Source organism: Staurois parvus, unplaced genomic scaffold (genome assembly GCF_062004578.1).
Source record: "Staurois parvus isolate SC_StPar_1 unplaced genomic scaffold, SC_StPar_1.0 ptg000362l, whole genome shotgun sequence".
NCBI lineage: Eukaryota > Metazoa > Chordata > Amphibia > Anura > Ranidae > Staurois > Staurois parvus.
The window spans coordinates 9,470,001-9,497,197 of record NW_028318158.1 but is presented as its reverse complement, the minus strand read 5'-3'; the positions used below and the strand labels follow the sequence as shown (position 1 = coordinate 9,497,197).

Here is a 27,197-nt window from a genome sequence, read left to right as displayed (position 1 = left end):
CCCAGCGCCAGGATCGTTCGGTGGTTTCTTAGGTAAGGCTGGGAACCACTGAGCATTGGTGGGTGGCGAGGGGCGGGGTTATGTTCAGCACTTGTATCGGTGCTTATTTTTATATCAGCCACAGGCCGATGTCCCCTCTCTCTTCTTGTTCTGGTGAAAATCTGAAATTCGGGATTTTGTTTCACTTTTAAGCTTCATTTAGATGTGCTGTTGGGGGGCGAAACAAATGTGCACTTGAGCCATGTTTTTGCTGTCCGTGAACCACCCCCATTAAGCTGCAATAGGCAGCGAACAGGGGTGTTTGCAAGCCACGGTCACAATACTGCGCTTCGTGCCCGCAGCAAAATTTACCTGACATGTAGCGATCAGTAGGCAGCAAGCCTGCCGAACTCTACACTTTTAAGTAAATGAGGAAGCATCACAAACACCCCACAACCGCATGTAATGCATGTAGTTACAGCACGTTTGTTGGCAAACTGGGATTAAAACAGGCAGTGAGAAGGTGTTGTGTTGCTTCCTCTCTGCCTGTCAGTGTCCGAATGCAGAATAGGCTTCAGGGGAAAGGGAAATTTGAACACATGTCTAAATCTACCCTTAGTGATGACGGTAAATAGGAAAAATACACAGGTGGAATCTTCCTAATGGGGACACAGACAGCAAAAACCTGACCGGTGCTCTAACCCACCTCCACTAGATCCAAATTTTTTTAAAAAAAGTTAGTTATACACTGTCTGCACTGTATTAACTAACACTCCTTATTCATCCGTGTTGAAGGAGTCCCATGCCATGGGGTCTGTGACTGTTGAAAACAGGGAAAACCAGAAGGGGCTAGATTTCTACAGTATTAAAGGACTGAGTCCCCATTGCACTGAGATGGAGGAGGGAATGGTCTAAATGCAGCCTTGACAAAAAGACTGACTTTTGGAGTATGGGAAGGCTGGAGTGCGTAACAAAGGCAAAGTCTATTTAAAAAAAAAAATTTAGAATAGGTGCTGGAATGATAGGCTAATCAACTGCAGTCTGGGTGAAATGGCATGCCAATAATAGACAAAGTTTTATATAGGTGTAAAATGTTCAAGTCAGAAATACCAGATTTCAGAGGTTCCAACCGTTGTCCATTGTTAAAAGTAAATAAATAAGCAAGCTGGAGTCCAGTTTTAATTGTCGTTCTGCATCCAGCCCCATAGGAGCTCCAAGCGAAGCCGGCTTGTTTGTGAGGAAGAGGAACGTCAGATAAACACCAGATCACCAAAAAGAAACCAGAAAACAGCCATTGTAGCACAGGTCAGTTTTAGCCACAGGCTTTGTAGATTTTTTTTTTTGTCAGAGGCAGTTATCTGTCTCAGTCAAGACACCGTTGCCTGACTTTGGAAGTGTTGCTAGTTTTGGGGGTAGACATATCACTATGCATCTGCTGCCAAGGTGTCCTCTGTCCCAGAACTAGCATAATCACCAGTGCAGTTGGAAACTAGGAAGTACATTTTTATGTATGGATGAAACATGTTTTTAAATCAGCATGCAGAGCTCCATGGATCTATGGTATTTAGGTTTTGTAGAAGGGAAAGGTCTGCTGTAACTCACTGTCTGCTGTGGGTATACAGGTACTCTTGTATTCTTACATTTTTGTGTTTCAGCCTTTGTATGTCAAAACACTGCTTCTGTTCATCAAAAAAACAAGAAACCTCTTGAGCAATAGAAGACCTTTTTCTCCAGTATTTATATTACATCAGCATATTTTGATGTGCTTTGCAGTGTACAAACATGATACAAATCACAAGCATCCATATTCCAAACTGATTGTGTCCAAGGTGGGAGTGAATGACTCAGACATGCAAGATGAGTGCTATTGTAGTGATTGGTAGTCACTTGCCCCCCCCCTCCCTCTCTCTCTCTCCCCAAAAAAGTATTTAGTCAGCCACCAATTGTGCAAGTTCTCCCACTTAAAAAGATGAGAGAGGCCTGTAATTGGCATCATAGGTAGACCTCAACTATGAGCGAGAAAATCCAGACAATCACATTGGCTGATTTGGAAAGAATTTATTTGCAAATTATGGTGGAAAATAAGTATTTGGTCACCTACAAACAAGCAAGATTTCTGGCTCTCACAGACCTGTACCTTCTTCTTTAAGAGGCTCCTCTGTCCTGCACTCATTACCTGTATCAATGGCACCTGTTTGAACTTGTTATCAGTATAAAAGACACCTGTCCACAACCTCAAACAGTCACACTCCAAACTCCACTTTGGTGAAGACCAAAGAGCTGTCGAAGGACACCAGAAACAAAATTGTAGACCTGCACCAGGCTGGGAAGACTGAATCTGCAATAGGCAAGCAGCTTGGTGTGAACAAAATGTAACAAAGGCTACCATCAGTAACACACTACGCCGCCAGGGACTCAGATCCTGCAGTGCCAGACGTGTCCCCCTGCTTAAGCCAGTACATGTCCGGGCCCATCTGAAGTTTGCTAGAGAGCATTTGGATGATCCAGAAGAGGATTGGGAGAATGTCATATGGTCAGATGAAACCAAAATAGAACTGTTTGATAGAAACACAACCCGTCGTGTTTGGAGGAGAGAGAATGCTGAGTTGCATCCAAAGAACACCATACCTACTGTGAAGCATGGGGGTGGCAACATCATGCTTTGGGGCTGTTTCTCCGCAAAGGGACCAGGACAACTGATCCATGTACAGGATAGAATGAATGGGGCCATGTATCGTGAGATTTTGAGTGCAAACCTCCTTTCATCAGCAAGGGCATTGAAGATGAAACGTGGCTGGGTCTTCCAACATGACAATGATCCCAAACATACTGCCCGGGCAACGAAGGAGTGGCTTGGTAAGAAGCATTTCAAGGTCCTGGAGTTGCCTAGCCTGTCTCCAGATCTCGACCCCATAGAAAACCTTTGGAGGGAGTTGGAAGTCCGTGTTGCCCAGCGACAGCCCCAAAACATCACTGCTCTAGAGGAGATCTGCATGGAGGAATGGGCCAACATACCAGCAACAGTGTGTGCCAACCTTGTGAAGACTTACAGGAAACGTTTGACCTCTGTCATTGCCAACAAAGGATATATAACAAAGTATTGAGATGAACTTTTGATATTGACCAAATACTTATTTTCCACCATAATTTGCAAATTCTTTCCAAATCAGCCAATGTGATTGTCTGGATTTTTTTTCTCATTTTGTCTCTCATAGTTGAGGTCCACCTATGATGCCAATTACAGGCCTCTCTCATTTTTAAGTGGGAGAACTTGCACAATTGGTGGCTGACTAAATACTTTTTTGCCCCACTGTGTATGTGTGTGTGTGTGTGTGTGTGTGTGTATGTATATGTGTGTATGTATATGTATATATATATATATATATATATATATATATATATATATATATATATATATATATATATATATATATATATATATGAGAGAGATGTTCAAAATAATAGCAGTCAGACATCACTAACCGGATCAATCACTGTTTTTGGTAGAAATGATATTTCTACATGGCAAATAATTTACTAGCAGGTGTAGTAGAGTAATAGAAATTTAACAGACCCAACAGTCATGACATGCATGCTGCTGATTCTGTGTAATTGAATCACTAATTGAAAGGGCATGTTCAAAATAATAGCAGTGTGGAGTTCTATTAGTGAGGTCATTCATTCTTTGAAAAACAGGTGGCAATTATTGCCCTTATTTAAGGAAGGAACGCAGCAAATGTTGTACATGCTGGTTACAGTGCATTTCTCATTTGACAGTTTGTCAGACGACCCCAAAACACTGAATTCAAGCCACAGTACACTGTGAAGACAGTGAAGCATGGTTGCACAAGCATCATGATATGGGAATGTTTCTCATACTACGGTGTTGGGCCTATTTATCGCATACCAGGGATCATGGATCAGTTTGAATACATCAGAATACTTGAAGAGGTCAGCTGCCTTATGCTGAAGAGGAAATGCCCTTGAAATGGGTGTTCCAACAAGACAACGACCCCAAACACACCAGTAAACGTGCAACATCTTGGTTCCAGACCAACAAGATTGACGTTATGGAGTGGCCAGCCCAATCCCCGGATCTTAATCCAATAGAAAACTTGTGGGTTGACATCAAAAATGCAGTTTCTGAGGCAAAACCAAGAAATAGAGAAGAACTGTGGAATGTAGTCCAATCATCCTGGGCTGGAATACCTGGTCACAGGTGCCAGAAGTTGGTTGACTCAATGCAACACAGATGTACAGCAGTTCTCAGAAACAGTGCGACTACAACTAAATATTCATTAAGTGATTCAAAGGAAAGCAAAATCTTCAAACATTTTTCAGTTTATATAGTGAATGTTTGAGTTTGTAAAGAATACAAACACTGCTATTTTTTTGAACAGTCTAATATTCACTTTTCTTCAATTTTTTTAGAGGAACAACACAAATTTGATATATTTTTCTTCATGTTTTGATTTGGAATAGAATGTGTAGTGTTCCCAATGCATTTGTGTGTATGGAAATAAAAGCTATTAGGATTTTGAGCTTTAGTCACTTTTTTCAACACACTGCTATTATTTTGAACACAACTGTGTATATGTGTGTGTATATGTATGTATATACAATTACAATACTTTCAGTATATATATATATATATATATATATCCCTTTTTATATTGTAAGCTCCACAAGCAGGGCCCTCACATTCCTTCTGTACTGAATGTATTGTAATTGTACTGTCTCCCTTATATTGTAAAGCGCTGCGCAAACTGTTGGCGCTATATAAATCCTGTATAATAATAATATCCTGGAGCTGCACAAGATGTTTTCCACAGATTTACAAACTGGGGATTTAAAATGTTTTTTGGTTTACTACTAGAAGTTTACATCCACCACAACTACTCCAGTGAAAAAAGCATCTCAGAAAATCGGCTACAGGCTGCGAAATCTACTGAAACTACCCAAAGCACATAAATGGTGTATATACGAATGGTTTTATTCCAATATTGACAAGTGAGTATTCTTCCAACTAACTCGCCTTCTGAACCTACACCTTTATAACTGTAATAAACTATGCTTATATTTTCTCTTTTGGAAAGAACTTTAGGTAATAGGTTAAAAGTTTCTTAGCTGATCTCTGAATTTTGGTAAATTGGACAAACCCATATCCAGTCCTCCCAAACATTTTTTTTTGCTTTAGTTACAGTGGAAATGGGATCAAATTTCCATCAGTTTCCCATTTCTGGTTGTGACCCCATTGAGGAGATTTTCCCTCACTCCCTGTCCCTTTCACATACCAGATTTGGCAGGAGTGGTTGCCATACCAGAAAGACAAGGACAGCAACAACCATGTCACTTGTTTGCTGTTTACCATTGCCTACTTTTCTAGAAATGTTTCTGTACAGCTACCTTGATCACTTTTACAGTACACCAAACAGGCTACAGCACAAATTAAAACCCCCAGCCACTGGTTTGTCTTCATCCTTTCACGGCAAGTTTAACGATCAAAATCTCCAGGTAGCACCTTTACCTCCTGAGGGATTTGCAGCTTCAAATATGAAATGTAAAAAACCATAAAAACTTAACTACAGCTTGGGCACTTTCTAAAAGAGTGTTTATATACAGATGACAGACAGGAAGGGGTTAAAGTAGGAAATGTTCAAAGGAGAAATTTATGATGCTGTCTGTCAATAATAATGAAGCAGCATTTGTTTTTCAGAGTCCCCCTTAACCCCATTGGTTTACTAGATTCTCATCTTGACAGTAGATCCATTTTGTGAAAACCTTTTGTTCTTTTTCCCCACTGGCTCTCCTGGCTCCCACCGGTAAAGCCAGTGAAACCAGGAAGTGAGGGGAGAGAAGAGCTGCAGACATGCACAGCGCTGGATCGAATGAGGGCTCATGTAAGTAAAAGGGGGGTATAGCAATGCCCTAAACCTTTTTACCTTAATGCAAGAAGTGCATAAAGGTAACAAATGTTTAGATTTTAGACCTCATGTACACTGGATATTTTGCAAAGTCACCTAGAAGCCTTTCCTCCTGGCAGCAGTGTTTTGGCAGAAGAAAAACATCTTCCCTTGTAAAAATGTGTATCAAGTTTAGGTACATTTTACAGGTGTCAGGCGCGTGGGCGTTAATTCATTGCATTGGCCAGAATAATAATTTATTCTGGACATTGAAATGAATTAACACTCAAGTGCTAAATGAGCTTAGTGTTAACATGTATTTACAAGTGTCAATTGGTTTTTCTGCCCACACTCTGCTGCTCCTGGACTGGCAGTGGGGGGTGTTTCTGCCACTAAACACTGCTAAAATCTGTGTGCATGAACACACAGGGGTTTATTAAAGTTGGTTCACTCAAAATCCTGTGCACTTCTACATAGAAACCAATCCGTTTACAGATTTTATTACCAAAACTTAATTGAACAAGCTGAGGTTATAAGCTGATTGGCTGCCATGCACAGCTTCACCAGATTCTGAATGAACCAGCTTTAGTAAATAAACCCCGTAGTTTATCATGCAGGGGAATTTAAATCCAGAAATAGAAAAAATCTGATGCCCCTAGAAGCAAGTGCAAAAATGTCCAGTGTGCATGAGGCCTGATTACCACTTTAATAACTTCGCCTTCCACACCTGTTCACCCTCTAAGGACCAGAGCAGCTTTAGCATTTCTGCTATGGACCTGTTTATTTAGCAATAATGTTCTCTTTACTAAAGATAACAAGGCAATACATATATTATTTTAACCGCTTGCCGACCGCCCTATAGCAGAAATACTGCTACAGGGCGGCAGCGGTGCACAAAATCACATGTATATTTACGTGATTTTACATTTCCAGGTAAGGGATGCGCGCCCTACCCACGCCACCATTCGCGGCCGCGGCTGTCAATCACCGGACCCTGGCCAGTAATTACTAGTCAGCGCCCGGTGATTTCTGAGGACCTGTGACTAACAGTCGTCCTCCCTGTCAGCTCGGGCATACTGCTGCGGATGGCTGTGCACAGCCTTCCACAGCAGTGTGATTACAGTGAATCACACACACCACCCCCTAGTAAAACACTCCCAGCACACAGTTAACCCTTTGATCGCCCCTTATGTTAACCCCTTCCTGCCCAGTGTCATTAGTACAGTGTCGGTGCTTTTTTTTTTTTTTTTTTAGCACTGATCACTGTATTGGTGTCACTGGGGATGTCAGTGACACCAAGTCAGTTCCCCCCAGTGTCAGAATGTCTGCCGCAGTCCCGTTATAAGTCGCTGATCGCTGCAATTACTAGTGAAAATGAAAAAAAAAAAAATCCCAGTATATATATACCGCCATTTGTAAACTTTCATGCAAACCAAGTAAGTTACACTTATTAGGATTTTTTTTCTTTTTGCAAAGACATGTAGCAGAATACATTTGGGCCTAAATTTTATGACAAAATTTTTTTTTTTTTTTTTACTAGACATGTTTAATAGCAAAAAGTCAAAAATTTTGTTCTTTTTTTTCCAAAAATTGTCGGTCTTTTTTTTTTTTATTGCAAAAAATATGAACCGCACAGGCAATCAAATACCACCAAAAGAAAGCTCAATTCATGGGAAAAAGGACATAAATTTCATTTGGGTGCAGCGTTGACCGCGCAATTGTCAAAGTAACACAGTGGCCTAATGCAAAAAATGGCTTGGTCAGGAAGTGGGGTAAATCCTCTGGAGGGCAAGTGGTAAAACACAGCAAAACTAAACAAAACGCAATTTTTCTTTAGCAGTGTTAAACAGTTCCCGCTTGGCCAATAATAAAATGACGGGCGAGTGGGACTTTCATTGATCCGGGTGTGCGTCATATGACATCCCCCCAGATTGCGGGTCCGCGCTGCGGCGAGATCTTGTCTGATGGACACAGCCGATGACTTATCTGTGTACCGGCCCATTGCTGGTACCATGTGACCAATCACAGCAGATCACATGACAATTGTAAACAGTGGATGGCTTCCTTTCATGCCATCCATTGCATAAAATCATGTTGCTACCTAATCACAATCACAGCCCATCTGTGTCATGTGACTGGCTGTGACCAATCACCGCTTATCACAACATAAAAACATTGAATGATTCTATTTTATTTAGTTAAATGTTTGCCTATAGCAGTGCAGTTCACTGCTATAGGCAATCATAATGTGTAAAAAAAAATAGTACTGATCACTTCCCCAGAGTAGTACAATGTTACTATGGTATATGATGATACTGCACTGCACTGGTGACATTATGTAAAAAAAAAAAAAAAAGTGAAAATGTGTGGTTTTTTTTTTTTTCGTTTTTCAAAAAAAGTGACAAAAAATTACATAAGCTCTCCATGCCCCTTAATAAATACCACAGACTGTCTGCTTTCCAAAAAGGGGTCATTTGGGGGATATCTGTACTATCCTGGCATTTTTGGGCCTTAAGAAATGAGAGAGGCTGTCAGTACATCAGGACTGATCGAGTCCTTGTTTTATTTGTGTGTGTCTTCAATAAATTAATTCAATCACTGTGGATATATTCAACATCATTCTGTGCCTTCATGTTATGACAATTGTGCACCTCCACCAACACTCCAGATGTGACCTCACTTGGAGACTATGACCTCACATAAAAATGTTTGGTCAAAGAGCGCCTGTGTCCCTTTAAATTGAACTTATTAATGGAGCTTCTTGTGTTTTGGATGGTCGTTCACCTCCTCCTTATAGATCCTACTCCTCCATACTCCTACGTTCAGTATAAAAATGAATAGGCAAGAAATAGTGCTTTATCCTTTAAAACATGCTTTTTTTTATTTCATAAAATTTTAAAATTAGCCACTCACATATTACGGGTGCTATATCGCACCAAATATAGCCAGCAAATCTACATTCACTCAGTACTGTATAATTGTTAGTGTTCTCGTAATACCGTTCCATGTTCCCAAGTCTGTGTGCTAGCCACTGGTGTGACGTCATAAAGCCCTTCCCCTACACGTTACAACACAGGGTCATGTGGCTTCCTCAGGGGGATGTGATCACATCTCCCTGAGGAAGCCACATGACTCTGTGGCACAGTGTAGAACAAGGCATGGTAATTTACCAGTTACAACATCATCAGCCACATCATCAGTGATTGCTATACTTTGGTATAATATACGTAAAATAAGTGGAATGTTCGTTTGTAAAATTTGAACATTACGTTCTTACAATGCCTTGATTAATGTTAATGTCTTCTCTCTGTTGTTTGCAGACCCCTCTTTGAAGGTGATAATGATTTCTGTGTTTGCCTAAAAGAGTCTTTCCCAAATCTCAAAACAAGGAAACTAACCAGAGTGGAATGGGGCAAAATCAGACGGCTTATGGGGAAGCCACGAAGGTAAACAAGGATGTTGAAGTGTAGAAAAGACTACTGAATGCCCACTTGGTAGTGAGTCACTCACTTGGAACAAGCATGTAGAATTGAAGGGCAGACGTTTCAGGCTTGACTGGCTCCTTCCTTGTTCCATATCAGTGACCATTGAGTTAGGCTACGTTTTATTTATTATTTATTTCAGGTACTTATATAGTTCCATCAATTTACGCAGCGCTTTTACATATATATTATACATTCACATCAGTCCCTAACCCTCAAGGGGCGTACAATCTAAGGTCCCTAACCTACATTCATTCATACACATACTAGGTCCAATTTAGACAGGAGAAAATTTACCTACCAGCATGTCTTTGGAGTGTGGAAGGAAACCGGAGTACCCGGAGGAAACCCACGCAGGCACAGGGAGAACATGCAAACTCCTGGCAGGTGGTGTCGTGAATGGGATTTGAACCAACGACCCTAGTATTGCCAGGAGGAAGTGCTAACCATTTAGTCACTGTGCTGCCCACGTTCACACTAGCTTTGTCAGCAGGCGTCAAGACAGGCGTTTGGGAAGCGTTTTTAACGCTTATCAAACGCCTATGAAAATTCTGCACATGGCAGCACACAGTGCTGTTCACACGGAAGCGTTAGCGTCATGTCGCGGCAAAATTGACACCACGGGTCGAGTCAGGAGGAGTTAAAGCCTCCCATTCAAGTCTTTGGTGCTGCTCCGCGGTGCAGTTGCGAGGCGTTTGCGGAGTGTTAATACCATTTAACTTCATTATAGGAGTTTGTGGTGCTGTTTTAATGCTTGGCAAGCGCCTGTCAACCGCCTCAAAACCGCGCATAGGTCGTTTTGGGAGCGTTAAAAATGCTTCACAAACGCCTGTCAAACGCTATGGGGCGTTGGCAAGAGTTAGAAATAAAGTCAAGTGTGAACGAGCCCTTAGTGAAGCCAGTGGTCAGGATGACAGCTTTAAAGCCTGCACATTTATGACAGCCCCTGTATTTCTACTCAGTCTGCTATTAACTATTTATTTGCCATGGACATAAGGCTTATGTCAGCCTGCTTTCAGCTGGCCAGGTCCGAAAGCCTTACATTCATTGAATCTCCCTTCCTATACCAGAAATGTTTTTAGACTCTGAGCAAATAAATAGCTGTGATCAGCAGTTGAGAAGCCATTGACCACAGCTATTCGTTCAGAAAGTGTCCACCCCCTTGCAACCACTGCTTACTGCACTGTTCCTCCGTGCTGCATGTCAGTGGCTCTGGGTATTCAGAGGAAGGTCGGATCTTCAGCATAGCAAGCTTAGTGGTAGGTCAGTAAACATGTTTCTCATGTTTATCAACCCCCTAAATGAACACTGGAATGCTCTTATTGTCCACTCGGCATGAAAGACATAGAAAACAGTCACATATTTACTATGTCTTCAGTTTCTGAATGAACGCTCAGTGTTCTGTACTGAGCAATTTGTGTGTTCATTACAGAGTGCATGGCTGCAGAGGAGGAGGAGATTGAGGTCTCTGACTGTACTGTAAAAAAAATATGAAAAATAAATTATTACAGAATAAAATAAGAAACTGAACCCCTCCACCTATAGTTTTATGTGTGAATAATAATTTGAGTGTATTTTTAGTGAAAATATTGTTTGATAAACATTTATTCATCTTTCTTCGGCCCTACAAAATCAGTAGCATCATCTTTCAATGTTATCGGTCCTTTGCTTTAAAAAAAAAAGTGTGGTACAGGTGATCCTTTTATGAACTTTGAAAGCTGTAAATGGAAAATAAAAAAGTAAAAGGTGTTACCCCCTTCATGACCAGGACAGTTTTTTGCTATTCAGCACTGTTCTACTTTAACTGGCAATTGTGTGATCATGCAATACTGTGGCCAAATTTATATAATTTTTATTTTTCACACAAATAGCGCTTTCTTTTGGTGGTATTTGATCACCACTGGGTTTTTAATTTTTATTATATAAACAAACAAGACCAAATAGTTTGTTTAAAAAAAAAAAAAAAAAATTTTCTACTTTGTTATAAAACATATCCAATAAAAAATCAAAAAGTCAAATTTATTCAGAAAATTAGGCCAAAATGTATTTTGCTACATCTTTTGGTAAAAAAAAAATTCACAATAAGTGTATATTGGTTTGTGTGAAAGATATAGCTTCAACAAACTATGGAGTGTGTGTGTATATAAAAATTTATGCAGCTATAGACACTATACTGGTAATAGCTGTGATCAGCGACTTGTACTGTGGTGAGCAATTTGGCGCTAATAGACCCTCGCAAAGAGGTACATGAACTGACTGACCCTGATATCGCTAGTGACATTTATACATTGATCACTGATAATATTGTGCACTGACACTGTACTAATGACACTGGCTGCAAAGGAGTTAGCATCTAGGGTCAATCAAGATCTAAACTGTGTGCTCAACAAGTGTAATGTGTGTTACTATTATTTTTTATTTATTTTTTTTTTTTAACTAATCTGGCTGTTTATTCTCTCTGCTTTTCAGAGAGAAGAAACAGCCAGATTGCTGTTCACTACTGCACTTGTAAACACAGAACTCTGTGTGTGTGATTGAACATAGCCAATCAGCAGGTTTCAGACAAAATTATTGGCTAAAATCTGCTGCCAAACTCATGCAAAAGGCAGGTGATGTACATGTATGTGACCGTGTCTGTACCTGCTGCCCGCTCGCAGTATATTTACTGTGAGTGCTTGACAGTAGGCCCTGGCATTGAGAAGGGGTAAAAGGAAATCAATAGTACATTCCGTTCAACCTAAAGTCTCTCAGTTAATTGTTTAACTCTTATGTGAACTTAACCAGCTTAATCCTTATTTTTTTTTTTCTTTTCTTTTTGGTATTATAACATGTTCCCACCCGGCCTATAGCAGATTGACGGCTGGGTGGGACACTCGCCGTTATGACTGGGCGTCATATGACATCCTGTCAAATGCAGCTGGTCGCAGGGCCATGCAGCAGCAAGATCTGTCACTGGCTGTGTCCCATGGACATATCACTACACTGACCCGTTGCCAGTGTCATGTAACCAGAGCAGATCACATGTCGATTGTGTACAATGGATGGCTTCCTGTCATGCCATTCATTGCATACAATTGTGTTGTTAGCTGTGATTGATCAAAGCAGTAACATGGTACAGACAGGGCCAATCACAGCCCATCTGTATCATTTGATGAGCTTTGCCCAATCACAGCTAATCACAAAAAAGACTGAATCCGTTTCATTCAGTAACAAGGATTGGAAATATCAGTGAAATACATTGGTATTAGCAAAAAAAAAATCCTGATCACTTGCCCCGAGTAGTTCAATATTACTATGGTAACATTGTATTGCTTTGGTCACAGTGTGTTTAAAAAAAAAAGAATTTAATAAAACAGAAAAATTAAAAATTTAATTATTTATATTTTTTTTACATACTGTCATTAGTCCATGTCCCTGATCACCGCAACACCAGTTATATAATCACACAGTACTGGACTGGATATGTAAAAAAAAAAAAGATTTTTTAATTTCTACATTTTTTCCAAAAAATTACAACCTCCAAAAAAATCACCATGCCTTTTACTAAATACCTTGGACTGTCTTTTTTTTTTTTTTTTTCCAAAAATGGGTAATCTGGGGGGGGGGGGGGGGGTATTTGTACTATGCTGGCGTTTTTAGGCCTCAAGAAATGAGATTGGCTGTCAGTACATTGATCGATTGTTAAATATATATACCATGGTTTGTGGACTTTATAACTTTCCTACAGACTAAATAATATACACTAATTTGGGGTATTTTCACCAATGAAATGTAGCAGAATACACTTTAACCTAAATTTATGAAGAAAAGTTCTTTATTTGCTAAATGTTATAACAAAAATTGAAGAAAAAGGAGTTTTTTTTTTTCAAAAGTTTCAGGATTTTTTTATTTAGCAAAAAAATAAAAAAAACTCTGTGATTAAATACCACCAAAAGAGAGCTCTATTTGTGTGAAAAAAATGATAAAAACTTTTTATGGGTACAGTATTGCATGACCGCACAGCTGAAAATTGGCCTGGGGAGGAAGGGGGTAAAAGTGCCCAGTATTGAAGTGGTTAATGAAAATAGTAATCATCTTTGTAAATGAGGACAGTCATGTTTTCTCTTTACATACAGAGGTTCTTCTTCCTGTTAGTGGTTCTATACAATGGACTTATCTCATTACTGCTTTTTGTAGGTGAAATGAAGTCCTCAAAATATTGAAACGGCAAGCCATAAAATGGTACAAAAATATAATTTGACCACATGCTGTAACGTTTTAAAAATATGGTGATGTGTTCTTAAGATGGATCCTTCTTAATATATAATAAATGTCTGGGAAGCTCAGCTCAAAGGGAGTCTCGCCTTTTGTTGGATGGAATGGAGATATGACCTCAGGGTTATCTCACTAGAGTAGTCTCTTGGAGGCAGTGGCATACCGAACTCATCTGGCAACTAGAGCAGATCATTTTACATTTTTTCATGCATGCTGGGAACGGGTGCAAAATTAGCTGGTGAAGGGCAGACATTAACATCTGTGTGAACGATTGTAACTTTATGCATAGTTACTGAACATGGCATATCTTTCCACCCGATGTTAAGGAGTTCAAACGTACGATCTCCTGCACAGTTTATAACATTTTAAAATAGTTGTGGGAAAGGGGGGACTTGTAGGTATCAAGAAGATACCCCAGAATTGGTGTCAATGGCCGCAATAAAACACCCTTTATTGGAGATCAGTGGTAGTAATAGGAACCTCTGAGCATTGGTGGTCAGTGACAGGCTGTAAAATGAAAAAAGTTCCCCTTCCCATATATTCACCGCTTATAAAATAGAAAAACGTATGCTGAATAGGAATAGAAAGTAATACTCTCCAAGGTTAGTTGTTAGTGACACTAAACTATGGTATTAAAAAAAAAACAAATATGCAAATATATATTCTTAACTATTTTTAAGAACCTTCTATTGCTCTCGATCTCCTCCAGATTATTTTTTTAACTGCTGTCAGAGTTTGATAGAGGGTGGCTAGGTTCATTCTCCATGGTCCCACTGTATTTAGGAATGTAGCTACCCTCGCCTGCTTGCTCCCGAGATGGACTAGGGACCACAACTAACATGCACAGCTCGTTCCAAACAAATGAAAATAACAGGGAAAAGGGGAGGTTCAGGAGCTCACGGAGGACATTCTAAGGAGGCCAAAAACATTTAATGAAAAATAGATTTGAGGACTGTTAAAGTATTATTATAATTATACAGTATGTATATAGCGCCAAAAGGTTTGCTCAGCGCTGTACATTATAGTGGGGGACAGAACGAGACAATACAGTAACAAAACAATACACGAGGGGTTCGAGGGCCCTGCTCTTTCGAGCTTACAATCTAGGAGTTTCCCTTTTAAGGATTGGTCCACGCTCCTCTTGAGGAATTGGCACATTTGGGGAGTGGCGGGGGAGCCGGTGCCTGATTTTGATAGGTACCCGCTCCCACTTCTACTTCCGATTGCTTAAGCAGTCAGAGCAGAAGTTGTCCTCTGCTTCTGTGATTAGTAGTAGCTTTGGGAGATGTGAGTAAACAGATCTTTATCGCTTCATCGCTCTCCCAGCTAGAGCCATACAAAGTTTTAATCAAAGAGAGCATCTGAAGGCAAACTGCAATATTCTCCCTTTAGAAAACCCATAATGCTTTGTGATGGCTGTTGTGGCTGCATGCGTTTTTTGTTTTGTTTTTTGTTTTGTGTTTCTTTTCTTTAGACTTTTTTCCCCCACATCATCTGGTGATTCCGCTAGTAAGTCTGTTATTTGTTTTCTGTTTTAACAGACCAAGCTGTCCAGCAAAAGTGTCAGAGGGTTAAGACAAACCATTTAAAGTGGGACTGAAGTGAAGACTGCAAGTAGACTGGCTGTTATCGCAGAAAAAACATGCAATGTCTCTTCTGCGTTAAAGGAATAAAAACATCTACCTGCCTCCTCGCAGTCTTCTAAATCATGTAAACTGAGCTTTGCATGTGCAGCTCAGCTTACAGTACCAGCCCAGTCCCTGTGTGTTGGATTGACTGACCCCTGAGCTTGCGCAGCAGGTATGTTATCCAGAGCCAGAAGATGATGCCAGAACACCGGCGCCCCGGGACAAGATGCTGGCAAGGGACCTGAACTGTTGGACATGAGATAAATCTAATGGCATTAGGTTCACTTTAACAGTGCCAGAGGTGATTACAATAGTCAGCTGACGATGCTGCTGTCCAAGGGTGGCGCTATTGCTCCTCCATAGAGTGGAGCCACCACCCTGAGACAGGAAGTGCATTACAGGCCACATCACCAGGTGAAAAAAAGTCTAAATAAAAAAAACTAATGCAGTCACCACATTTAAGGATTGGTAAGCTGCAGTATACTACATTTTTGTTTCCAGTTTAAGATAAGCTTTAAAATGTGTTGTATGACAAATGATGACTGGTGTTGGTTAAATGCTCTCAACAAAGTGATGTGTATTTTTGACACTTGTTGCAGAAACTCTTTAGCTGGAAATTCTGTGCTCTGCTAAAACTACTGCAATAGTTTTAAGAATAGGAACAGTCTTCCTGGTCTGAAATGGAGTACTCGGCCCTGAATATTATTGGAAAATGTCCATAAACTAATCTTTGTCCAAATCCATGAAATGTCAGCCAGTTTGCACAAAGCGTTGCAGTTGAGGTTTCCTATGCATTACGTTTGTCTTGTTGACTTTGTAGATGTTCTGCCGCATTCTTCGAGGAAGAGCGATCGGCTCTGGAACAGAAACGACAGAAAATACGCCTCTTACAGCAGAGGAAGGTAGCAGACGTCTCTCAGTTCAAGGATCTACCAGATGAAATTCCCCTCTCTCTGGTTATTGGGACTAAAGTTACAGGTAAAGAATGTTTACAGGGGAATCCTGCAGTTGCAGGTCTTCCTGGTGAGTGGTGGAACTTGTATGGGTTATATTTTATTTATTTATTACAGGTACTTGTATAGCGCCATCAGTTTACATATATATTTTCTACATTCACATTAATCCCTGCCCTTAATGAACTTACAATGTGAGGTTCCTAACTCACATTCATACATACATACTAGGGCCAATTTAGACAGGAGCCAATTAACCTATCAACTTGCCTATTGGAGTGTGGGAGGAAACCAGAGTACCCGGGAGGAGCAAGCACAAAGAGAACATGCATACTGCAGGCAGGTAGTGCCGTGGTTGGGATTTTAAACTGATGATCCTAAGTCCTAGTTTTTTGGGGGGGGTTTTGGTTGTGTCTAAAAAGTGGCATTTCCCTATGCCAAATACATCTTGGCATTTCTAGCCACTGAGCTTGTTGCCACTGCTATAAAATGGTAGTGGATTTTCTAGCGCTTTTAGTATATGACACCACTAAGGAATACGGTCTGTGAATTTCACCGGGGTAGTCCTCTTGTGCTTGGATCGATTATTAAACCGCTTGCAGGTCTAATGTGAGATTGGACAGTAAATGGCAATCTCGCCACCCAAACTTCTGTACAACTAAGAATGCTGGGAGATGCCACAAATATATTTCCCTTTAAAATATATTTAGCTGCTCTTGAGAGGAATCAGACTCCTGACAGCCAGTGTTTTCTAAATAGGACATGTATCACTGGTGATGACCCTCATTGCAAAAGTGACTTTGCGGGTCTCAGAATCTCTGTGCTGAACTGATTTCACAAATATACTGCCTCTACTATCGATGAGCAGATACCACAGGGGAGCATTGGCTTAGATGTGTCGCAGTGGACATATTGGAGTAAACAATATCCCAACAATTGGTAGTGTAACCAGGTGGTACTTGTTTTAATAGTATAGCTTGCACTCAAACAATGTAATGGTGGACTTTCGGTGGTTGTACTGGAGTGATGCCTAGAGCTACAGGCATCACCCCAATACCATTTTGTAGAGCCGGCGGTCGACTCTTTTGTACAAGCAGTAGGAGGGGACGTCCAGCTCATCCCCCCCCCCCCCCCCCCCCAATCCGCTAAGCTCTCAGGATCTCCTGTTCCACCAGGAGTCCCGAGCGAACAGCCGGTGCATCCGCTGGCTGACCGCACAGCCAAACAGTTAGAATCGGCTTTGGCTCTCCTTTATTGTAAACCAGAAGCAATGACTGGACATCACTTTCGGTTTACTCGGAAACTTTCTGCACCATTTTTAAAAGTCTGAAAGCATTCAAAAACACAATTCTTGGTGTTTTTAATGCTGTCAAGTGCAGAGGAGGGATTTGCGGTCTCATAGACTCCAGATCCCTCCAGAAAAATACCTGTCAGGTGTCTTTTGCTCTCACATGGGATGTATGCATTCCTTGTGACAGCAATAAAAGTGATAAAAATTTAACTTGACCAGTGTAAAAATAAAAAAAGAATAATTAAGAAAATAGAAATAAAATAAAGTGCCCCCATGCTGCATGCAAAAGTCAATGCATGCATCTGTCCCACTAGCATGCAAACAGCGATCATCCCACACATGTGAGGTATCACCGTGATCATCAGATCATTCTAGCACTAGACCTCTGTAAATCTGAAGTGGTAACCTGTACAGGCTTTTAAAGTGTCGCTTATGAATAGTAAAACTTGTGCTGTTGCACGGGTGTGCACAATTTTAAAGCACGACATGTTATATCTATTTAACCATCTTTTATATTGTACAAAAAAATTGGGTTATGTATTGTTGCAATAAAATTTGAACTGTATTTTTTTTCCCAAAAATTGCATTTGAAAAACCACTGCGCAAATACTGTGTGACATAAATTTTTTTGCAAAAGCCAACAATTTTTTCTCTAGGGCCTCTGTTTTAAAAAAAAAAAAAAAAAATGTTTGGCGTCACGAAGACATTTTCTAGCAAAAAATACTGTAAACAAAAAGTGCCAGAAATGGCTTGGGGTTGAAGTGGATATAGGCCGTTTACTGATAAGAATGATGTTACAATTTCAGGACTAAGTATTCGTATGTGCTGCAGTGAAGAAAGGGAGTGGTTAGCCTGGTCATCAATTTCTTTGCATGGCACATCTTCAGTCAGAATTTTCTAGGTTGGTCAGAGGTCTGAACGTGATTAATATGCCCCCTAATGTTACTATGAAAAAAAAATGGGTGTAATGGCCCTACCTCTTAAGGCGGGGTATCACCACTGTTCCTTCATTAATTGCGTATTGAAATAGAACGTGTACAGTGATATCAGCACTGCTCTCTGCATAAGCAGACAATTGCCCTAGCCTGAAGATATATATATAAAAAAAAAAGCACCATGGAAGGGGGGCAGTTGGATGGGGGGTGTAATCTGGAATTGGCCTTTAACAATAGAACTGTGGTGTTTATTAGACTTTACTATGGCAAAGGCCAGTGATAGGGTTGTTGGTGCTTGTTCAGAAGGGCACCTTTTCCAATAAATATATCATTCTAAACTGGTATGTGTATCTAGCTCACAATTGGTATTCTTTTTTTCCATTTTCCCTCAGCTCGGTTACGAGGAATACACGATGGCTTGTTCACTGGTCAGATCGATGCTGTAGACACCCAAAATTCCACTTACAGGGTCACATTTGATAGAAATGGACTCGGTACACATACAATCCCAGACTATGAAGTCCTGGTAAGTTTGCTTTGTGTACACAGCCTTGTCATTTACAGTTTGTCTTGTAGAGTTCTGAAAGAAACTATTCTTGTAAAACTAAAAGTGTGAGTTGGTCCGTTCTGCTAAACTCAGGCATAGCTCTTTGTCTTTAGCAACAGTAGATGAGATCTTCTTAAGAGATATCCGTCTCTGAACCTACTTGACTTTAAAGTGTCACTACCTTTTTATATGACAAACAAGAATTTCTAGAATTTCTACCTTTTTATACGGTCACTGTTCAACCACTAGAAAAGGATGATAAAAGCCCTCTCACATCTGCTCTCTGTTTCTAATCCTGGCCTTGTAAGAAGAAAGCATTGCTTAAATTGGTCATAATGTGGGGAGAACGAAATGTACATGACTGATCCTCATACAGTTTTTGTCATATACAAAGCACTGTTATTAAATTACTTTCCCATCTGATCATCACCAGCTAAAATATTGGTAATGGATACCTCAGCTATTTGAACACTTTTTTCCCCCTTGATGCCAGGAGCATCTGCTTTTTAAAGCACACCTATGCTTTGGCCATAGAGAAAGCAACAGGTTTACTAAAATGCTCAGGTCCCAGCAGCAATATTTTTGCCTTTTTTAGGCGGCCTAACACTCTATTTCCCCACCTCCATGTTGACAGCACTGGACCAATCCCAAAATGCCCATGCTGTCACACAGTAGGAAGGGGGAGTGAGTAACATGCTTTTTGGAAGCATCTGGAATTTTCTTACCACCTGTCAAGGGAGCAAAAGAATGGCATGAGCAGTTGGGGAGAGAGACATTAAAGGAAAACGTTGTTACTTTACTCTGTGTAGGCAAAACAAAGGTCATGTAAGATCATTCAACTATTCAAATACACTGCTTTTCATATGGCAAACTGATGCCCAGAGCCTTAAGCTGCTGCTCTCCCTTAAAGGCCTCAAAAACATTCATATTACCTTCAGAGGAGTATCATTGAGACCTTTTCCAAGAAGCTATCTATTTTAGACTGCCCTTTGTTCGCAAGGTTGAGAGATTCCCTGAGATATCAAACAGCTGAAGTGAAAGATGTAGTTATTAAAAAGTCAATTCTCTACATGTGTGTGACTGTCATATAGTCTCTCCTATTGTCCTCAAGCCATGTGAGTTAATATTACCAACCTGGACTACTTAAATATGTTGGAGACGGGGACAGCCCCACATGAAGTCATCCAGTGGGAACCTGTCAAGCATCTGATTCTGGAGGGGTATGGAAGATGTAGTAAGATGATCACAAGCAATAAGCAGTTGTAGTTGTGTCAGAACATTTTCCATCATGCCAGTTAGATATTTGTGGACATTTTGATGTGACAAGGCAATCTGCTTTACCCTGTGCACATGCTGATTTAGCCTAATGTAGGTAATACTGGGGTAATTTGTAGAAGTAATGGAGAAATTCTCTCCCCTCCTTTCCTGGCACTAGTGTACCAGAAGCTTAATAGTAGTCATAAATCACTGTAAGAACTTGGCCGGCGAAGTACATGCAGCATGCATCTGATGGTCAGGTGATCTGCGTTGTCTTAAGGGATAAGTTCACCTTTTAGACAAAAATAATAAATGTACATTTTTTTGCAGGTAAAAAAATGTGCATTTATTATTTTTGTCTACAGGAACCTGGAAATCATAGCACCAGCGATCAGTAGATCTCTGATGCCATGCAGGTCTCCTGCAGACCTGTCAGAATATCTGCTTGCCATACGGGTTGTACGAGCAAGCGTATATTCTGACAGAAAGCTTCAATAAACTACCACGATACTCCACAGCGCTGTGGTAGTTCACTGAAAAGTACAAGCTGACAGCTACTAAGGCTGTTGGGACTTGCAGTTCATTCACAGAAGTCTGTGAATGAATGATGCAGCCTTGTGGGGGCAAATTTGACAGGTAGTATGGGAAGAAGTCTCCCCGTACTGTCAGAGGGAGGGGGGCGGTGGTTGCGCCTTTGGTAACATGTTACGTATAATCAAAATAATGAAAAAAGCCCCTGCGCTTAGATAGCCCTAACAAATATAAAGCTGCTAGCACCTACTGTGTACCAATGAATACCATAAACCAAAATATATTGTAAATGGTGCAGCGCTACCAATTATATACAGCCAACCCTAAATATAGAAAATGCATGCACATAAGTTAAAATATTCACAATTGTATGGGTGAATAAACACCCTTAATAAACATATTTAGCAAAAAATGACATATATCAATCACTGGTGCCAAGGTGACACACACTTAATTTGTGACTAAGAGGTGATGAATCGGTCCACTTTAAGCACACAAGTGAGGAACTCTTCATACACGTGAATGTGTCATACGTGCCAAAAAATCCCAAAATGGTCTGAGTGCCCCCTCACCTCCTTGCAATGACCTCAAGGGCCAACCAGTGTTCTAATAGTATTCTGACAATCTCCTGCAGATCCCTTCTATACGACCGGGATGACAGTAGCTTTAGCCAGACCTCCTCCTGCACTCCACCGCTCTGGCCACACCTCTAGGGTCCACTCAGAGACACAAACAAAACAGGCTCCATAGTGCAATATTATTAAATGAAAATTAAAATACCCACTCACATGTTAGTAGGTAACCGCAAACATCCTCAGTTGTCCTCATGACATGTACTTCATGGAGTCCCAATATGGCGCGGGCGCCGGAAATGACGATGGACGTACATGTTACGTGTTCCACCCTAAAAATGGGTGGAACATGTAACATGTTCCCAAAGGTGATCTTATCCTTTAATAGTCAGGGTTATATACTAATCACACCAGGTACAGGTGCTGGAGCAGCAAGAATATTGACTCCTATTTAAAAATGGTGTTTAAAGATTTAAAGTCTAAGTTCACCTTTTTCAGAAAAAATGGAAGGGTGACCAAACAATCTCCCCTCCCCATCCCTGCTGCACTTGCACGTCTGTGGGTGATGCTGGGACAGAGCAGAGTGGTTCTGACTGCGGCTGATCAGAACTGCTGTAAACTGTCCCGGCGTCCATAAGGAAAGAACAGTGCAGATTTCAAACCTTGGGACCACTGCACCATGCTGCATGGACAGTGAAATTGTTTCACACACAGATGTTAGTGCATCAGGGACCCAGTGGGTGGGGAAGGTGTAGGGTTTTCACCTTTTGAAAAGGTGAAATAGCCCTTTATTGGCTTGGTTTGGCATGCAGGTATCCAAACATGAGCAAGCTGACACACCCTTTTAGCCCTGGTTCACACCGGTGAAGTAGCATGATTTCAAAGTTGCATTCAGTGTGAACCAGGTCTTAATGCAATTTTATTCAAACGTTTCTGCACATTTTCAGAGCAATGAGCCACATGAAACAATGCCCATCGCTTCCTTTGGACAAAAACAGCGGCCTTCCCGAATGTTCATGACTCCACCACGGTTACAGTACCCTCCACCTGTCCAGTCACCCATTATGGTGAGTATTTTTCTAATGTGTTCATTTATTTGTTTTTTTAAGAACAATAATATTGAGGAAAATAAAAGTGAAATGTAGCCCAGACTTTTTTTTTTTTTTTTGTGCTAGGAGGTGGAAAGGGTTCAAATATCCTTCAGGTTTTATTCCAACTTGGACAGAAGATGACAGCATTAAAGCTGAACTGCTTTACAGTGCTGTGTTACTAAAATGTAATTATATATGTTAATACTAGCTGCACAAGTACCTGAGTGGGGCTGGGGGGTGATGTTACAAATTAATGTACACATTGGAGTTGTTTTTAGAGTTAAAACAGCTTATTCCAATGTGTAGATTTACCATTTGGCACTGCTTTCTTTGTTTTGTGATGCTTATGTTTATACCACATTTTAGGAAAGTGATACCTTGCTGGCACAATCTCCCTGGAAAAGCAAATCATCCATCACAGACAATAACACAATAGGGGGATTTCCAGTGGAATTCCTTGTTCAGGTGGTAAGTAAATTAGTACTTCATACTGGAATATCTGCAATATAACGCTCTTGGAAGTTTCCAACTGTAGCCTTTTCCTTCCCTGTGGAGTATTTTTTAATGTGAACTTTAGCATCATATATTTGATATCTATTTTTAACATTCAGGTTTATTTTATTTTCTATTTTTTTTTTCTTTAGACAAGGTTATCAAAGATCCTTATGATCAAGAAAGAACACATCAGGCAACTAAAAGACATGAACACAGAAGCAGAAAAACTGGTGAGGCTTAGTTATTTCCCCCTTAGGTGAACTTGAGTTCGGGCTGCTGACATTTTTAAATATTAAAAAGAGCAAATGAACTTTAAAACATGTTCTTGGTGACCTCTGTAGCTGCTGATACTGTGGAGGATTTCATCCTCAAAGTTCACAGCACTGACTTAATACAGTTCATCCCTGGAGCTCATCTCACTCCTGCTCCCCTTCCCAACAGTGTCTATGCAGCTTAATGTGATACTAAAGCGAAAAAGGTGTTTTAACCTTAATATATTCCTTGCATTAAGGTAACAAATGTATTCTATTTATCAGCAGCTCAAAGACTGGTATTTTGGGTCAGTAGTATGCTGTGAGCTGGACAGACAGATATTTGGCCTGAGGTCTGCAGATTTTGTTCCTGCTAAATGAAGGGAGTTAATCTGTGATCTCATTTCTGTGAGAAAATGAAAGCACGACTGCATCTTTTCTCATCCATTGAGGGACACAGGAAGTAATAAACCTTTGGATTATACTACTGCTTATAGGAGGATTGAACAACGGCAAACAAAAAAAATAAATCTGTATGCCAGACCATGATAAACCTTCTATGACCAACATGCCACTGCTTTTGCTAATGTCCTAGGACAGTGGTGGGCAACCTTTTTTTTCAACTGAGCCAAATCTCGCCAAAACCACGATTGAAATTTATTTTGAGAGCCACATTTTTAAAACTGAAAATACATCCCCCCTATAGTAATTCATCCCCCCTATAGTAATTCATCCCCCATATTCATCCCCCATAGTAATTCATCCCCCATATAGTAATTCATCCCCCATATAGTAATTCATCCCCCCTATAGTAATTCATTCCCCATATTGTGTCAATTCACTTACCTTTGCTCCGCGCATTCCTCTCGCCGTGTTCCCGCGCCGTTCCGGTCTTCAGGGCGGACTGTGAGAGGAGAGGAGTTTGTCACGCTGCCCCGCCTACATCCTGACAGCCAATGTTTGCCACGCTCCGCGGGCCGGATTAAAAGGTCCGCCGGGCCGTAGTTTGCCCATTGCTGGGCTAGCCGCCCGAGAGGAGGGAGGGGAGCGGGCGCCCAGCACACAGAAGAGCCGCATTAAAGAGTGTAAAGAGTGTAAAGAGCCGCATGTGGCTCGCGAGCCGCGGCTTGCCGACCACTGTCCTAGGAGGATGGACATTTTTCATCTAGCTCTGCTGTTAGACTAACCCATTTGTTACTAGAATTTTTTTTTTTTTTTCTTCAGTTAAGACTCCTCTCTACATCAATTTGATGTCGCCAGATAGCTGCACTCAATCTCAATCTGTCTTTTGGAGTTCTGGGTCCGGACCCTGCTGAACTGGACATTGTGGGAATAAGCAGGAAATGACCTTCAGACAGATTCCATTGTTAGGGTTAACAGCAGAGTGGTTTCCAGGTCCAGACCCAAGCCGTATTGCCTAAGTCTCCCAGTTATTTGCTGACTCTGATCGCTGAGGCCTCAAAATTGCATCCGTCCCTTCTCGTGCAAACTTTATATCTGATTTGTCCAAAGCAGCTCTTTCTGCGTTGCTCCTGTCCTTGACTGATTGATGAAGTGCACACAACTAGGAAGCTAGAGAATCCGTTTGTCTTGGGTCATTTAAACTTCTGAGGCTACATAGACTTTTTCCTTTGCACATGCTTTTCCAACTATTTCTTTGTCCCCCCCCAATCCCATCTTATCCCCACTAGCTTATCCCTCTATCTATTTCGTGAGGCATTTGTACAAAATTGGACTGCTCCCACTGTGGCTTCACCTATGTAATGTCTTAACAAGATGCTATAATATTTGGTAAAGAGGCGGCCTTATTTGGTAAAGAGGCAGCCATCTTCATAGACAGACCAGACGGGCAGTTTCTGGAGCTCTGTTCTCAAGTGTCACAGGGAGGCAGTGGATTGGGGAGTGGCTATAGGAATGGGAACATGTTACATGTTCCACCCTAAAAATAGTTGGAACATGTAATATAGTCCCAAAGGTAAACTTATCCTTTAAAGTTCACTTGTGACAGTTTGCAAGAAGCTGCTCATCTCATTTTCTGCACATGTCTCATGTCAGTACATATGCATAGGACACTTTAGAAGTATCCTGATAGGTTGTTTGCTCCTCCCCCAAATGCTTATTAGCCGTGCATCCATTTACTGAGGATTTAAACAGAAGTGACCTATTCCTGCTGTGGATTCTACTGTGTGCTGTCTACTTAAAATGCTTCTGGTAAAGGGTGTGCCTATCTTAGGGGCCCAACCAATAAGGGATTGGAAGCCCTTTCTAGAGGTCTGTTGATATAATTGGTCCATAAGTAGTTTTGAAATTTTTAAAGAGTAAACCACAGGGTCCACCATACCTCCCCCCTCCCCTCCTGAATTCATGCTTGTCAAACTGGCCTTTTATTTGTTTTGCCTGGCCATGTGACTATAGAACCTCCTAGTTGGCACTGATATTGAAGGATTTCAACAAGTGCAATAAAATGACCCACTTTCTAAATCCACAAAACAGCAGGCAATAATTTGCTGCAATCGTGAAATATTGCCCCATATAGAACTCATCTGAAGGACTGGTTTTCTTTTTCTGTTTCACAAAAAATGTCCCAACGTTGCATGAAATGTGTCAACAGACAAATTCAATTTTTTTTAAATTTTGTAACCATGAAAACATTTTTCTGATCATTTCATTTCTTTCGGCAGAAATCCTATTCTGCTCCTATTGGTATTGAGTTTCAGAGGAGATATGCAACCCTTGTTCTGGAACTGGAACAACTCAATAAGGATCTTAATAAGGTTCTCCATAAGGTTCAACAGTACTGCTATGAGGTAAGGAAACCTTTGTAATAGAGGGTATTTACCCACCTAATTGAAGATGTGGAAAACTCCTCTACACTAAATGGGACTTTGAAGGCATCATACATACATAAAAGTGTCAACTCTTTATTTTGTCAAAAATACCATAAAATTATGGCATAACACGCCATTAGTACAAAACAGTCATATTGTACATATCACCAGTCAGGAATATCATACAATTGTTGAGCAATGATGCTGATAAGTTACAGAGATGAATCTGCAGAAAACTGATGCATTTCGGAGCAATATAGCTCCTTCCTCAAGGATAGCAGATACTCTGCATAAGGGTGACATAGTCTGTTAGATTGAAAATACAATTATTTATTGCATGTCATATATAACAGCAAAATAAGATATCTTCTATGGTTCCAAATGTATAAATATACTCACAATATGAGAGAATCAACAAATGAAAATTTTCAACCATAAAAACAAGCTCCAAGATTGGCAGCACCTCCCGACCAGGACACCATGGGCTCTATACACCTGAGAATCCCACCTAAACGGAACACAAGGGCCACCCAGATCACTACAGAGAGAGAATTTACATAGTGAAAAAGATACCTACATAAATGAACTACATGAGAAAAAGCCACAAAATGGCTAGGTGGGGACACCCACCGTTATGCTTATGAAGGATCTCAATATTCCCAAGGTAGATATGGTCTCAATATAGGCAAACTTTAAAACTGTGTGTGTGTATATTATACACACACATACATAAACACACACGTGTTTGTGTCTCCACGTGTCTTTGTCCAATCACATCATGTGCCCCCTTGGAAATGACACGAATAAAAGTGCCAATAAGTGGATATCTCTAAAGCCCAAGAAAAGAGAGAGGCATACACATCACATCCAGACTCCACAGAGGCACATAAGATCATTGTTCAGTGTAAAAATTCTATGTAGTGCTTACCATAAAGGCAGGTATCGTAACATAATCATGAGAGATTCATATTGGCCCCTCTGAATCAGGAGTATCAATTGTAGAGGGAAATTCCCACATATATTGGGTCGTAATTAGGAAGTCCTGGACGTAATACCCACCCACCCCCATAGAGGGGAGAACCAGAGAGGGGAAAATGGCACCCAAACGCCAATCTTGTATTGACTCCGTGAGAGACATTTCCGGGCACCGCCCCCTGGCTTGCTGGTGCGAGGCGCCACCACACTGTGCGGAGTGATGTC

At 40.7% G+C, this 27,197-nt stretch overlaps 1 protein-coding gene across 3 annotated transcripts in view; it reads left to right on the top strand.

Annotated features, from left to right (window-relative positions):
- Nucleotides 1-27,197, top strand: part of LIN9 (lin-9 DREAM MuvB core complex component) — a 68,516-nt gene that overhangs the window by 27,532 nt on the left and 13,787 nt on the right. Inside the window, exons 4-12 of one of the 3 annotated variants that reach the window (XM_089685096.1) lie at nucleotides 1,180-1,284; nucleotides 4,859-4,989; nucleotides 9,203-9,328; nucleotides 16,067-16,224; nucleotides 18,818-18,951; nucleotides 22,280-22,399; nucleotides 22,790-22,891; nucleotides 23,068-23,148; nucleotides 25,851-25,976. In XM_089685096.1, coding sequence (XP_089541222.1) covers nucleotides 1,180-1,284; nucleotides 4,859-4,989; nucleotides 9,203-9,328; nucleotides 16,067-16,224; nucleotides 18,818-18,951; nucleotides 22,280-22,399; nucleotides 22,790-22,891; nucleotides 23,068-23,148; nucleotides 25,851-25,976 — 1,083 coding nt within the window. Of the gene's footprint in view, nucleotides 1-1,179; nucleotides 1,285-4,855; nucleotides 4,990-9,202; nucleotides 9,329-16,066; nucleotides 16,225-18,817; nucleotides 18,952-22,279; nucleotides 22,400-22,789; nucleotides 22,892-23,067; nucleotides 23,149-25,850; nucleotides 25,977-27,197 lie in introns of all 3 variants that reach the window. The other 2 variants (XM_089685095.1, XM_089685097.1) reach the window with 2 other exon arrangements.